The sequence below is a fragment of the Erithacus rubecula genome, assembly GCF_903797595.1.
Source record: "Erithacus rubecula genome assembly, chromosome: 10".
Taxonomy (NCBI): Eukaryota; Metazoa; Chordata; class Aves; order Passeriformes; family Muscicapidae; genus Erithacus; species Erithacus rubecula.
In genome coordinates, this window is record NC_136662.1 from 19004885 (window position 1) to 19019507 (window position 14623).

Genomic DNA, 14623 nt, shown 5'->3' on the forward strand with positions numbered 1-14623 from the left:
GCACAGGGCAGGGTGCAGCTGTGCCTGCGCGTTTGTGGCCGGATCCTTCTCCGCAGCTGATGCCCAAACCCGGCCCAGCAGTCGCCGGACGTTTATGTTGGAAGGGGCGGCTCGCAGCGCTCCCCGGGCGCTCCCCGGCGCCGCCCCGGAAGGCGAGCGGCGATGGCGGCGCTGGGCGGGCGCGGGCGGGCGGTGCTGCTGCGCCGGGGCGCGGGGCCGGCATTGGCACCGGCATTGGTACCGGCATTGGTACCGGGATTGGTACCGGCATTGGCACCGGCATTGGTACCGGGATTGGTACCGGGAGCGGGGCCGCGCCGCCACCGGCACAAGGAGAAGTGGGTGAGCTGCGCCGGAACGGGACCAGAGCACCCGCGCCCCAGGGCTTTTGTCCCCGCTAACCCTTCCGCACCCCACTGCGAATCCCCTTCTCATCCCCCCGTTTCACCCTCCTGCTGCCGCTCCGCGGGCAGCCGTGCCCACCCGGGACCCGACCACATTCGGCCATCGCAGAATCCTGGAATCACTGGACATGCTGAGTTGGAAGGGATGCATCAGGATGAGCTCCTGGCTCTGCGCAGGACACTCCCAAAAATCCCTCCCTGTGCCTGAGAGCATTATCCGAATGCTGCATGAACTCAGGCAGGCTTGGTGCTGTGGCCACTTCCCTGGGGAGCTCCTTCAGTGCCCAGCCACGCCGTGGGTGTAAAACCTTTCATAAGTCACAGCTTCAAGCCATTCCCTCTGGTCCTGTCACACTCACACTCGGGAAAAGCCTCATGGACTTGTGGCAGCACAGAACCCAGTGCTGGATTCTCCCAGTAAAACACGCAGGCTGGGTGGGGTAGGGCTGTGTTTGGGGCTATCGAGGTATTTTGTCTCCTAACGCCTGTGCTGTTTTCCCCACAAGGCTGCCACGGCCCCGCGCGTCCCGCCCACGCGGCTGGCGCTGCACTATTTCGACAGCAGCTACAGCCTGCACCTGGGCGCGCTGTGGCCCTCGGTCCGCGCCGCCCTGCTCTGCGAGCAGAAGTACGGGGCCCTCCTCAACAGCTTCGCTGCTGCCGACCATGTTCCCCAGGAGCTGCAGCTGCTCAACGCCGCCGATTTCGTTTCCCCCGCGTCCCAGAAGGCGCAGCAGGCACAGCAGGGTGCAGCTGTGGGGGAGGCCAGAGGGTGCCAGGAGGGCTCTGGTGAGGGCAGGACTGCGATGCAGGAAGGAATGGTGACACAGGCAGAGATGTCCCCACCACTTTGCACCTCCATCAGCTCCAAAATCAAGTGTTACACCTTCCCCAGGGGTGACGTCACGCGCTTTCCCCCTGCACGGTGAGACATCCCTGACAGGCCACCCCATCTTTGCCAGCCTCAGGGGCTGTTTCCATGTATCTCCATTCTCACTTCCAATGCTCTTTTATTTTCTTTTCCCCTCCAACATTTGCTTTTGTTACACAAACTGATGGTTTCCAGGCCAGATGCTCTGGGGCTCCTCGACTATTACCTGCTGGATGCAGCCTCTCTCCTGCCTGTCCTGGCACTCAATGTGCAGCCAGATGACTTTGTCCTCGACCTCTGTGCAGCTCCGGGTGGGAAGACTCTGGCTCTGCTGCAGACTGGGTGTTGCGGTGAGTGGGGATGGGTGTTGCCTTGTTCCCGTGTGTAAAACAGGGCTGCACAGTGTACTGCACCCATCTGTGTCTGACCATCAATAATTTCTGTGTGTAAGAGGTGGGGATCAGGTGTGTTTTTGCAGAAGTGACATTCCCAGTGTGCCTGTTCTGTCCTGTCAGGGCATCTGGCAGCCAACGACATCTCCGTTTCCCGGACCAAGAGGCTGTACCAGGTTCTCCATAGCTATGTCCCCAGAGAAGTCAGGGATACTGTGAGTGTCACATCCTATGATGGAAGGGACTGGGACCAGGTGGAAGGTGGCACTTTCCATAAGGTATGTGTTTGGGAACCAGTGAAGATAAACCCATCAAGTTACTTCCTTCCTCTTTTTGAGCTTCTCCTTCCATATAACTTATCCTTCCATAGAACTATAAATGCAGAGAAAGAGAGAAGACCAAGCCACATAAGGAGTAATATTTCCTCCTGCTATCCCTTCCTGCAGGATCTGGTGCATATGTGTATCTACAGTTTTACCTCTCTTTTCCTGTGTAATACTCCTTAGGAATCCTGTTCTTGTCCATCACCTGGAAGAGGTTAAATGTGAAGATTAGATAATTCTGGCTTCTCAGCTGTGTCCAGCCACAGGGGCTGGGTTTGGTGTTCCAGGGGCTGGGTTGGGTATTTTGGGAGGCATCACTGCAGCAGCAGGAGCATTGCCAGGGACGCACATAGAGCAGGGACATTAAGTGAGTGCAGGATGTTTTCCACCATTTTTGCACATTCCCAAAATGCCAAAGCAGGCAGATGATTACAGTTCAGTGTGTTGCACACCTGTTTGTGCACTGGGAGCTGCTGACAGGGGTGGAGGAGGTGAGCATGGGGCTGCTGCAGGAGGGCACTCGCTGAGCTTGACCTGTGAGGGGCTGAGGTGGGACCTGTGCTGCTGCAGGTGCTGGTGGATGTGCCCTGCACGACAGACAGACACTCTGCCATGGAGGAGGACAACAACATCTTCCACAAGAGGCGAACCAAAGAGCGTCAGATGCTGCCCCTGCTGCAGCTGCAGCTGCTGATGTGAGTGAGCTCAGTTGGGTTGTGTTCCCCAGGTGCTGAAAGCAGCTCTCCAGCACTGAAACCTCCTCATACTGTGTCCCCAGCTGGGAAATGTGGAAACCACGTGTAGTTGGAACACATCAAATGACAATAAGTGTAAGAAAATGCAAATGTTCTTGGTCAGATCACTTGTCCTTCTGTCCCCAGCAGTAGCTGTAGGATACAGGGAGAGGGTCTGAGATACAGGATGGGTGCAGTTGTTTTGGGTGGTATCTCCTGGGTCCTGGCAATCAGCCCTGGAGGATTCCTGTGTGCCCACCTCTCCCAGCACAGGACAGGTGGCGTCCTCCCACCAGGGAGTGCCACAGCTTGTCACCGTGTGCTGTGGCAATGAGGAAGCAGATGAGAGAGTCCCATGGCAGCACTTGAACTGCAAGAATCTCTTCTCCTGCACTTATATCCCATTCCTTTGGATGTGACTGGAGGGTTACACCTTCCAGCTGCTCTCCAGTAGCATCTCCCACGTTAAATTCTTTATCAATATGTGTGATTCTTTGCCCTGGCCCAAACTCTCCTCGTGTTGTAGTGACAGCCGAGCCTGTGGAGTTCAGTGTGCTCTGTGTGTCACTTCTGTGAGTCCCTGTAGGTGTCCCAGTGTCAGTGGGTGGGAATGGCCGTGTCTCTCCCTCACCCTCCCCTGTGCTCTCCCCTTGCTGCAGGGCTGGGATCCTGGCAGCCAGGCCGGGAGGGGCTGTGGTGTACTCCACCTGCTCCCTGTCCCCACTGCAGAACCAGTGTGTGGTGCAGAGGGCTCTGGAGATTGCAGAAGCCCAGTTCAGCATCAGCATCCACGTTGAGGACTTGAGGCACTTCCGGACGCTCTTCCAGGACACCTTTTGCTTCTCCTGGGACTGCCAGCTCGGGGAGCTGGTCCTGCCCCACCTCACAGCCAACTTTGGGCCCACCTATTTCTGCAAACTGCGCCGCCTGTAGCAGGGGCAACAGACTCTGTTTGCTGCCAGGAAATAGCCCAGTATTGAAGGGAAAGCAGAACTGCTTGGTATTTATTTTTCTTTGTAAAATGTCCCAAAGGAAGCCTGGTTTTTTACTGCAGACATAGGGAATAAATGAGAAAGACCTGTTGTGATGTTTCCTGAATATTTATCTGAGGCTGAGGTGTTTAATCTGGGAAAGAGAGAGGTCTTATGAGAGGAGGGAGTGATTTATCCATATGTGTGGGACAGGATAAATAGCCCTGCTCTCCTCCTCCTGTCTGGCTGCTTTGATCCTACATGAGCAGGTTTGGGTTAACAAACACCATCTGGGGATCTCAGCCTTTCTGTCCCAGATCTCACCATCTGCATAAATGAGTTGCATCTGCCTGTGCTTATCTCTTGTCTTCAGAGAGAGCAGCCTGAGGTTGTGAAATCAGAGGTTCCTAAGTGCCCCTCCTGTGGGGTTGGAAATGTGCTTGGGATGCTGGAATGCTGAGAGGCCACTGACTGTTGCCATCCCTCACAGCTAGGAAGGTGTGCATAAGTGTTAATGTTCCCATGCTAGATGCTATTTAATGTCCTGTGGGCAAGTGTTTGTAGGATTCTGAGTAGTAACTTCATTTATAGAACCATCATAAACGGTGAAGGATTACTGGAATTTATGGTAAGAGTTGCCTAATAGTTACATTTTTATTTTTCTGAGCGAAATACAGTGGTGGTAAGTAATGGACATGGCTGTAAACTTCATGAGGCAGCCCATAGTTACATCCACATGAAGTTACCCCAGTGCCAGCAAGAAAATACTATTGAACTTTTGTAATCCTTTCCTCTCAGCACCGCCCTGCTTCTGCAGGAGGCAGCCCTGCTGGGAACAGGGGTGAAGGGGTGAGCACACATGCATGGCCATCCTTGCCAGAAGTGCAGTTCCTAGATTTACCACTGTCTGAGCCTGTCTTAAGGCAGTGCTGCAGGACATCTCTGTTCCTTGCAGGGTCTGTTGATTGGCAAGAAGAGGGGCCCAGAGGTGGCGTTTCCCTCCTGCCCTGCTCAGTGTGGTCTCTGCACTGCTGGTGGCAGGCGTGTGGCACTGTCCCTTCCCCTGGGGGCCAGGGTGACTGGCAGTCTCTGGTGATGGCTGAGGGTCTCCACCTCCTTCATGAAGCGCAGGCACAGCTCCTCCTGCCAGGGCAGAGCCACGCACTGCACGGCCACGGGCATCCCCAGGGCTCCTGACACAGCCTGCAGGGGGCACGCGGGGCTCAGACCTCCAGCAGATTTTGGGAACTTGGATTGGGCTGGGTGGGGAGGCTGGAGTTTGAGCCCTGTTAGTGTGCTGAGCAGAGGGAAGGCTCTTGCTGTTCTCTGATAGAAATGGTTGCCAAATCTTGGGTAACATGTTTGATGCACCTTCCCCCACACACAGCTCTGCTTTGAGCTGCCTTGTAGGCAAATCCATCCTCATTCCTGATCCGTGCTCCACTGACAGCCTGGGCCTGGCTGGAGGCATATGGAGCAGGAGGAAAATGCAGGGCAGGGTTGTGGGCTGTGGCTGTTGCAAGGAGCTGCTCCCAGAAGATTTGCTGCATGGCTCCTTGCTGGCTTCAGCCTACCCAGCCTGCCATAGATCCTTTAGTCCCCCAAAGCTTAGTCACTTACCTTTGGGGCTTGGGAGAAAAGCAAGGGGTATGTTCAAGGTCGATTTGGGGATTAGCAAGGAGTGGATAAAGAAGATATTATTTTTTTTGCCCTGTGCCCATAGTGATGGAGATATTTAGGAGCCCCTGATATCACTGAAACTGTTACTTGAGCTCTCACCAGCAGTGTCTGCTCCAGCACTTCCCATACCTGTTTCAGTGTCCGGTCCCAGGGGTCATCACAGCACCCTCTGTAGAGCTTCAGCTCTTCCTCATCAGCCTCTGTCACTTTGCTGACAGGAACAACCCCGGCAGGGAAGTCCAGGACATTGTACAGCATCGTGGAAGAGATGGCAGCTGAGAGAAGCAGGAGAGGATGCAGGCAGTCACCGCCTCCTGTTTCCAAACTTACACATTCATATTCACTGAAGCCCCTGAGAACTATGTGCCTGTGTCCACCTGCTCAGAGAGCTCTCTGTAGTTACTTTTCCTTCCTAATACCCATGAAATGTTTGGGTGGGCAGTGAAGCTCTGTGGAAGTGGATGTTTGTTTCCCTCCAATCTTGGCCACTGTGCTTGTCTGCCCTCCTGGGAAGGCCCCAGACTCACTTACTGAGCAGTTTCCCAGGGAATCCCGTGGTGAAGGCAGGGCCCAGGACAGGGCACAGCACCACGTCCAGCTGGAGCTCCTTCCACAGGGCGATGAACTGGGCACGGTACTCCTGGGGGGGAGAGGGGCACATCCATGCCTGGAGCCTCTCAGCCTCTCCAGGCACACCTCAGGAGGCAGCAGCACCCACTGGTGCTCGGGGGATGAGGCAGAGGAGCGTGTGTTTGCCTGCACAGCATGTGGGCAGGAATTTGGGAGGTCTCACTTTGGCCATCCCCACTCCCAGCAGAGCCTTCCCTGTGCCTGGGCACGAGCACTGCAGGTAAACAGTGAAGTTCTGTCTGGGCTGACTCAACAGCCCATCCACCCCATTCCTATCCTTCTTTGTGCCTTTCCCTCCATCCTGTCTCCTCCCCAGCCACCCCTCCCTGCACAATCCCTTTCCAAAACGATGACTCTCCCACTTGGTGCTGCCACAAAGCCTCAACTTGTAACATGATGCCAGAGAGGAAAGCCCTGAAAACACACCTGTATTTGATGGTGATGATTCCACATCTCCTTCACTGACCTGCAAGTGGAAATCATAGCAGCATCTTTAAGCTTTAAGAGGAGGAGGAATTGCTTAAATAGTCCTCTGAGTTGATAAGCCCTAGTGATTTTAGCAATTGCTTAAAACAATACAGCTTTCATGGTCCTCCTGAAGTTTCCTTTGGCATCTGGCCAAGCAATTAAGCAGCAAATGTCTGGAAGTGCTGGAGAAAAGGTTTCCCTGATAGGCCTGGATTTAATACTCATCTCTTCTACAGGCTTCCTGTAATGACCTTTTCCATTCAAGTGCCTCATTCCTGCCAGGATATCACTGGGGCAGTGAAGCCATGTCCAGGAATGAAGCTCAGCCCCTGCAGAGAGCAGATCACAGCCTGCTGTGAATCCAGTCCCTCCCCCAAGCCATGGCCACCTAGAGAAGGAGGTATCACCCATTTCCATGGACATCCCAGGGGACAATGCCATCTCACCTTATTCCAGCCAAGGCACTCAGGTAGTCAGCCAGGCGGGGAAACTGGAAAGGCAGGAGGTTCCTTAGGGACATGACATGGGGCTGCAGGAACTCGTGTCACCCTGGGAAGCCCCTGTTCCTGCCCTGAGGGACAGGGACTCACCAGAGGTTTAACAAGCAGAGCCAGCAGCTTCTTCACCAGCCTCGGGATCTTGCAGGAATTCACCTGGGATTTCAGGCCTGGATCTACAATATCTCCTGTGCTGAGAGATGACAAGAAGATGCCAGAGAAATTGTTTGCCCTTTCTCAGAGACCTGAGTGTTGCCTGTTTGGGGTGGGAGGGCTGGGCTTGTTGTGCCGGTGCCGTGCTCACAGTGTGGGGATGGAGGTGTGGGCAGCACTGCTGCCAGAAGGGCTCCTACTTACAACACATCCAGCCAGGTACGGCCCCCATCAGCAAAACAGGTCTTCATAAACAGCTCAGTCATGACATAGGGGACCCGGGGAGGAGAGAAGAGCACCAGCTGCACCAAAACACAAGATTGTGTGGCAGCCTGGGGATATGAATAGTTTCCAAAACCCAAATGTGGATATTCCTCAAGGCAGAGAGGCACCTCCCTGGCTCCATGTGCAAGAGAAGCCCTGATTCAACTATTTTCCATCCAGGCATCTTCCCATGAGATGATTCCTGCTGTTTGCCCAGGGGTGCACTGCTCCCTTAGGCACAGGGGTCTGGTGTTGTGTGTCTGGAGTAACATAACCCCATACCTCAGCCAGGTCACTGTCCCCACAGGTGTGCTTGGGAGCTGTGTCTGGTTCCTGAAGGGTGATTTCCTCAGCGAGGAGCAAGGCTGGGGATGCCCTGGGGAGCAGAGCAGGGGGTGGTGGTGCTCACCTGGTGCCCAGCTGCCTGCAGAGCACTCCTGGTTTCCTTCACTGCCCTCCTCATGCAGGGGGGCAGAGGGAAGTAGCCATCGGTGTCGTAGTAGCCGACCCGCAGGGGAGTGGAGCTGGAGTACACCTGGGACAGAGACACCAGTTTGGACTCCTGCTCCTGATGGGATTGCTGGGAAAATGCTTCAGACATCACCATTGACCAGGTCTGGGACTAAGACTGGATCCAGCCACACCCACAGTACATCAAGAAAGCAAAGGAGGTCTTCTCTGAGGCAGCAGGAGGGTCTCCCCTACTCCTTGTACTTCCCTATTAAATTATTAGATATGAACTGTAGGCCAGTCTGGGACCAGGATTGGACTCAGCTGTACCTAGGCTCTGTCAGGAGTTCAGAAAGCAAGAGGTCCTCTCTGAGCCTTGTGACTCAATGGGAGGGTCTTCCTGCCCTTTGCACCTTTGTCCTTTGCATCCCCAGTCTCCACACAAATAATTCCAAAGTGACACTAAACTAATTTTCCTTTGTATGCTCCACCTTTGTAATAAGTAACAGAGTAATCCCTGTCATTGAACTATGTCTCTTTTTTTGCAAATATATATTAAACCTGATTTTTCCAATGCCTTTGGCAGTGATTCTTTAGGTGACCTGATTCGCTCGTTCATGACACCCACCCTGCTGGGGGTAGGTTTGCTCCCATGCTGACACCCACTGCAGAAGGGATCAGGAGCTTCAGATGCTAAGGGGTGGCCAATATTCTGGTTTAGTGTTTATAGTTCCCCTTTCCAAATGTTTTTCTCCAGTCCCTCCTTCAGGAGGAGCACAGCCACTCTAGACAAGTGGATTCAACCGCTGCTAAAGAGTGTGGAGGTGGAAAACCTTCTGAGACTGGTCTGCTGCATAGAGAAAGGGAATCTACCCTCAACAAAGAGATTTGCTGCAGCAGTCTCTGATCCTGTCTCATCTGAAGACCCTGAATATCTCCAGCTATTTGCTCCCAGTGTTGCTCTTTCCTGGATTCTCTAAATTCCATAAGCTGCATTCCAGCTGAGAAGACATAGGATAACTACTATTTGCCTATTTTTTTTAAAATTAGAATTATGAATTGTGGCCTCAAAGAGATCTATTTTACTGGAAACCAGTACTGTGAAGATAACTGGACCCTTGAGGAGGGTGTGTAGCACCCTGGAAGGAACCAGGGGGTGCTGAGTGAAGGCTTTACCTGCTCATTGAAGGGGATGGGGGGCACGGTGGGGTCCAGCTGGAACATTTCCTGGCACAGCAGCGCCTTCATGCACAGGGCCAGGCTGTCCACGTCCCTGGCCATGGGCCCCAAGGCACAGGGGACTGCATAGGACAGGAAAAAACAGCACAGTGAGCAGATGGATGTGCCAAACACCACCCACCCCCCTGAACAGCCATGCTGGGGTGAGCAGGCAATGAGGGAAGTTTCAGATGGACTCCAGACAAGCTTGGTTGTCTCAGGTTTTCTTCTGGCCTGCAGGAGAGCATTAGACTCTTCACAGGATATAGGGAAAATGAATTAAAAATTCATGTACCTGCCAGGATGCCATTGACAGGGCCAGTCACTCCAGACAGGCTATGGGAAAAGAAGTATATTGTCATTTCAATAATGGGGAAATATTCACAATGTGTTTGAAAAGCATAGCGAGGTCTCCAGCTTGGGACCAGAAACAGAAGGAAATTATTTCAAAAATTTGAATTGAATAGTGCAAAACAGGAAATTTTGGCCACAAACAAACAAACAAACCCGAACTCCAACAAATCTCAGTTTTGGTTTAACAAAAAACTGGGCATTATTTAACTCCCTTTTACTTTTAACTCCAGGCTAGATTTGCAATGCAAACAGCCCATTTCACAGTGTAACCATCCTGGGGGATGTTTTGAGCAAAGCAAGCCGCCCGTTCAGCGCCACCCTCTCCCCTCCCTCCAAGCACTCACCCACCATTGCCCTTGAGCCCAGCGGGCTGGCAGGGCAGGGCAGCACCCACCTGAGCCTGCTGGCCGTGGGCTTGAGGCCGCAGAGCCCGCAGAAGCTGCAGGGCAGGCGGATGCTGCCGCCCATGTCGGAGCCCAAGCCCAGGACGGAGCCTCCCCCCGCGATCAGGGCGCCCTCCCCGCCCGAGGAGCCCCCGGGGCTCCTCTGAGGGTCGAGAGGGTTCAGGGTCTGCCCGAAGATGGGGTTGCTGCAGGTGTAGCTGGGGAGAAGAAAGCCAGGAAAGAAACTGTGAGGAGCGTGCCTTGGGTTTGTTTGTTTTCCCTTGCAGAGAGGGTGTGTGGCATAGCCAGACCCACCCTTCCATCCTGTAAATCCCTCAGGACACAAGTCATTCCCACCAGCTCTGCTCTCCCACTCATGCACAAGTGCACTCCATTTCCCTTAACTCGCTGTCCTAGGTTACAATGCAAATATCCCCAAAAGTATGTATTCTATCACCATCTGCTGAAACCAGGTGGGGCAGTGATCCTTATTTCCAGGAAGGTATCCTCTGCTAATGGGCCAGCTGTTAAACCAGGTGGGGCAATGTTCTTTACCTTTCCCACAACCCATCCTCCTTCCAGGACATATCTTCTGTTAATGGGCCATTGAGTCCCACTGTGTGACTGATAAAATTGCATTATCCCATTGGGAGATGCTCCAGCCAGGGGAGGAGCCAAGCCTTTCCTACCTAGTTAAAAACTGAGATTTGGAACACCAAAGCAGCCCTTACCCACTGGTTTCCAGAGGACAAGAGCTACCAGACCTTTCTGCAGGATCACTACAACAAGACCACTTCATCTGGACTGCTACCACCACCCTAACTAGCAGGGTGTCAGGTTCCATTCTGACTATGCCAGTGGTTTTTCTTTTGTACTATTGCATGTATTTTATTTTTTCCTTTGTCTTCCTATTAAATTGCACGTCTGATTTAGAGTCTCTCACTGGTTTTGATTTCAAAACCATTACACTCATGGTAGGTTTTTCCCCTCTTTGTCTCATTTGACAGCTCCTTCAGCTGAGATTGTTGCCAGATAATGGAGAGGGACTCTCCAGGCCATGTCTCAGGAGCCAGGGAGGAGCCTATCCAGGGACCTGCAGGCTGGGATTTTCCTTCAGAAGCACAAGCAGAGGGAAAGTTTTTAATGGTGTGTGTCACCTGAAGAGGGATTGTGGCACATTGGTCATTGCAAATGGGATGGCCCCTTGTCTCTTCAGGACCTTGACCAGGACACTGTCCTCCTCCATTGGAGTGCCCAGGAACTGCACAAGCCCACAGGTTGCCAACTGGCCCTGCAGAGAGGAGAAGTGACAAGGGACATGGTCAGTGCAGTTCCCTTGCTCTATTGGAAGGATCATCTGGAATTCCTTCCAGGGGTGTGTGTTTGGTACCAGCCCTTGCTCGAAGGACTGCCTCTCCTTCCATCCTCGGCAGAGGGCTGCCAAGCACTCATTGGGTTAAAGCTTCTCCTGAAGCTCTCCTTGCTCTTTTCCTTGCTCCTTTTCTCCCCTGACCCAAATGCAGCTCCATACTCTGCAGGTGCACCAGCTCAGGATCAAACCTTGCTGCCCAAGTGACTCCACCAGTGGATGTTCAGGGAAGGAATAATCCCATGTAAGCAAAATGTGAGCCTTTTTCAGTTAGCCTTGGTTTTTGGGGCTTGCTTTGGGCTTAAAGCCCTCAACTTTAGTACAGCCTGTACTGTGTCACGTATCACAGGAGAAATAATTTATGTCTGTAACTATCCATCCCTGGTTTTTCTCTGCTGATGGAGGTTTGTGCTGCCTTTGGCTGGGTTAATTTTCTTCACAGTAGCTACAACAGGGCTGTGGTTTGGGTTTTGTGCTGTAAACAGTGTTGATAACACAAGATGTTATTGTTATCACTGAGCAGGGCTTGCACAGAGCTTCTCATTCCAGGGAGCAGGCTGGGAGTGCATTGAGAATTTGGGAGGGGAGAGTCAGGACAGCTGACCCCAAGTGACCAGAGGGACATTCCACACCATATGGAGTCATGCTCAGCATATAAAGCTGGGGGAAGAGCAAGAAGGGGAGATGTTTGGGGTGATGGTGTTTGCCTTTCCCAGTTGCCATCACACATGAGCCCTGCTGTCCTGCTGTCCTGGGGGTGGCTGAGCACCTGCCTGCCCATGGGATGTGGTGAATTAATTCCTTGTTTTGCTTTGCTTGTGTGCAGAGTTTACCTCATAAACCGTCTTTATCTCAACCCATAATTTTTCTCACATTTACCCTTTCTATTCTCTCTCCCACATCCCATTGTGTGTGGGGTGAGTGAGTGAGTGCCCTCAGACACTGCCAGGTTCCCTGTGGTGCAAGCAGGGAGGAATTTGGCCCTTCCCCATTCTCCACTCCCAGCACTTCCCCACCCAGCCCAGCCCACGATGGGACACTCCAGAAGCACAAAGGGAAGAACCTTGTGGCCGATGTGATCCTTGATGCTGACAGGGATGCCGTACAGCAGCCCCTTCTCCTTGTGCCCTTCTATTTCCTGGAGCTGCTCCTCACACTCTGGGATAAAGTGTCGCAAGCAGTTTGTCTGCTGGGTCACTTCCAGGGCCTTTGTTGGACATGAGGAGGAAGAGGTGTTAGATAAGAACAGCATCATTCCACAGCTGCCTGCAGCAGCTACCTTGATCTGCAAAATCCAGCAGGAATAGCTCCCTCCCCAGAGCATCCCAGCTCAATCTGTCTCAAAGGACTGTCCAGTGGTGGCTCTGACCCAGGCTGGTCATGATCCAGCTCCAACAAGCCCTTTCATTCACCAGCACACAAACCATGGCATGGAGAATGTAAATGATTTGCTTTGTCCATCTCACTGGGGTTGGACACTCACCTTCTCCAAGTAGGTGTAGAGGACAGTCCTGGGGGACAGAGACCCTTCCTGGAGTTTTGCAGTGAGTTCCAGCAGGGGCAGGGACAGAATGGCATCCCTCTGGACACTGGGGACCTGCAGAGGGAAGGAAGGTGAGGGGGATCCAGGGCAGCAGCTCCAGCTGCCCTTTGGCTCAGGGGATAAACATGTTAAGTTTTGTCAATATCATCAACAGAGCTTGCTGGAAAGAAAAATCCTGCACGTGGGGGTTCAGACCTTGAGCTGCCAAGTGTTTTATCCTGAGTTTGGACATCACAAACAGGGTGCAAACACAGGAACCCAGTTGTAGCAGGGCTTCACCCATCCACTGCAGAGAGGAGATGGCAATGCCTTCCTCCTGGCACGGTGGGACTCACCACTGACCAAGATGTAACCTCAGCTGAACAAACACTGCCAGGGGCAGAAGGTACCAAAGTCCTTGCACACAAGTCTCAGGCTGTCCTTTCATCCCTCAGAACAGATACAGGCAGTGCAGGACAGCCTGGGCTGAGAACAAACATTTAACAGCTCAAACCCACCAAACTGCAAGGAAGTCAGCAGGAACTCACAGATAGTCTACCCAGGTAAAGGAGACAGGCAGTTCTCAGTGCCAGCAGCTTTTTAAAGCTTTTATATAATATATTTATATAGATCTGTATTTAAGAAAAAAGGTTGTAGATAAATGTATCACCTGTAGCTGGTATGCTTTATCTCCAGGTGTGTTACCTGTACAAACATGAGCTGGTTTACCCAGTGTGTATTCAGAAGAGCAGAAAGGAAAGGGGGTTAGAAATGATGTTGCAGTAGGAATTCAGGGCTATGCTGGCTGGATGCCTGGCTCATTCACCCCCATGTCATGTCCCCTGCTCCCAGGGGATGCTGAAAAACCTGTACTTCATTAGTGTAAAATTAGACCAGGCATCTGGGCAGCCTGATGGGAGGTGACACTGACTGAATGCTGCTTTTGGAGATACTCCCAGAGCCAAGTTTTAGTCAAGTCCAGAAGCCAAGTTTTAGAGACAAAGGTGTGAACAGATGTGCAAACTTAGAGTCAAGTAGAGGAAAAAGTTTTCTTGCTTTACCCATTATTGGCAAGAGACATTTCCAGATGATGAAAGAATTGGGGTTTGGATCAATGAAGATCCAGTGCATCATCACCTGTGTTGTTCAAAAACCTCTCCTCAGTGAATAATTCACATTCCCCCAGCTGCAGACTCCCACCAGATCTCATCCAGCTGGAGGAGGACAGTGATCTCCCTTGCTCCCAAGGCAGCCTTTCCTCCTGTTGAGGGCTGCTGGCACATCTTGTAAAAGCTCTGGGGCCATGAGCTGGAAAGGGGAGCTGAAGGACAGCATCAGACACCCCAGTGGGACTCAGACCCCCGAGGAGGATGAGTTACCTGCTCCCTGAACTGCTGGACAGCCTTTGCCATTTTCTTCATCCCCTCATCCCGGGTCTTCCGAGCCTCTTCCATTTTCTTCTGGACCATCTTTTTGCCCAGCCATTTCCAGACCACCAGAGCTGCCACAGAGCCACCCAGCAGGGCGAGGGCAGCAGAAGTGTCCACCTTCCTCTCTGGCAGGAGCTGTCTCAGCTGCTGCTGGATCATCATGGGCATTTCTGGTCTCTGAGGATGCAGTGAGAAAGAAAAGCCAGGCAGGTGCAGGAGACTTTCCCTGACTCCCCAGGCCCATCCCACCCCCCAGCCACCCCTATCCTGGGTCAGCAAACAGTTCAGAGAGTTCAGCCCAAAGCTGACCTCTGCAAAGCTACTGTAGGTGGAGCGTGCAGTGAAAATGATTAACCACCAGATGGAGAATGTAAAGTTTGGCCAATGAACCTTGTGTTCATTGGGGTGTTGGGTTTGTAGGGGCTTTCTGGACTGTGGGAAGCTCTCTGCTGGGAAGGACTGTAGGATCAACTGAACAAATGAAGCAAGGAAATTGCTGCTCTCTTATTT

At 52.7% G+C, this 14623-nt stretch overlaps 2 protein-coding genes across 2 annotated transcripts; one reads left to right on the top strand and one right to left on the bottom strand.

The window, feature by feature from the left end:
• The first annotated feature begins 159 nt into the window (after positions 1-159).
• NSUN4 (NOP2/Sun RNA methyltransferase 4) lies at positions 160-3807 on the top strand. Its single transcript, XM_079313320.1, has 6 exons — positions 160-342; positions 911-1329; positions 1471-1625; positions 1791-1945; positions 2561-2685; positions 3384-3807. The coding sequence occupies exons 1-6, from the start codon at positions 163-165 to the stop codon at positions 3655-3657; spliced, it is 1308 nt and encodes a 435-aa protein (XP_079169446.1). The 5' UTR covers positions 160-162; the 3' UTR covers positions 3658-3807.
• A 519-nt stretch (positions 3808-4326) lies between these two features.
• On the bottom strand, positions 4327-14368 carry LOC306805517 (vitamin D3 hydroxylase-associated protein-like). Its single transcript, XM_079313318.1, has 15 exons — positions 14063-14368; positions 12645-12758; positions 12225-12368; positions 10950-11083; positions 9804-10010; positions 9351-9391; positions 9014-9138; positions 7797-7922; positions 7328-7425; positions 7064-7163; positions 6920-6963; positions 6432-6471; positions 5907-6015; positions 5505-5650; positions 4327-4898 (listed from the first exon to the last, which is right to left on the bottom strand). Exons 1-15 carry the CDS (start codon positions 14279-14281, stop codon positions 4707-4709), a joined length of 1839 nt encoding a protein of 612 aa, XP_079169444.1. The 5' UTR covers positions 14282-14368; the 3' UTR covers positions 4327-4706.
• Positions 14369-14623: the final 255 nt, after the last annotated feature.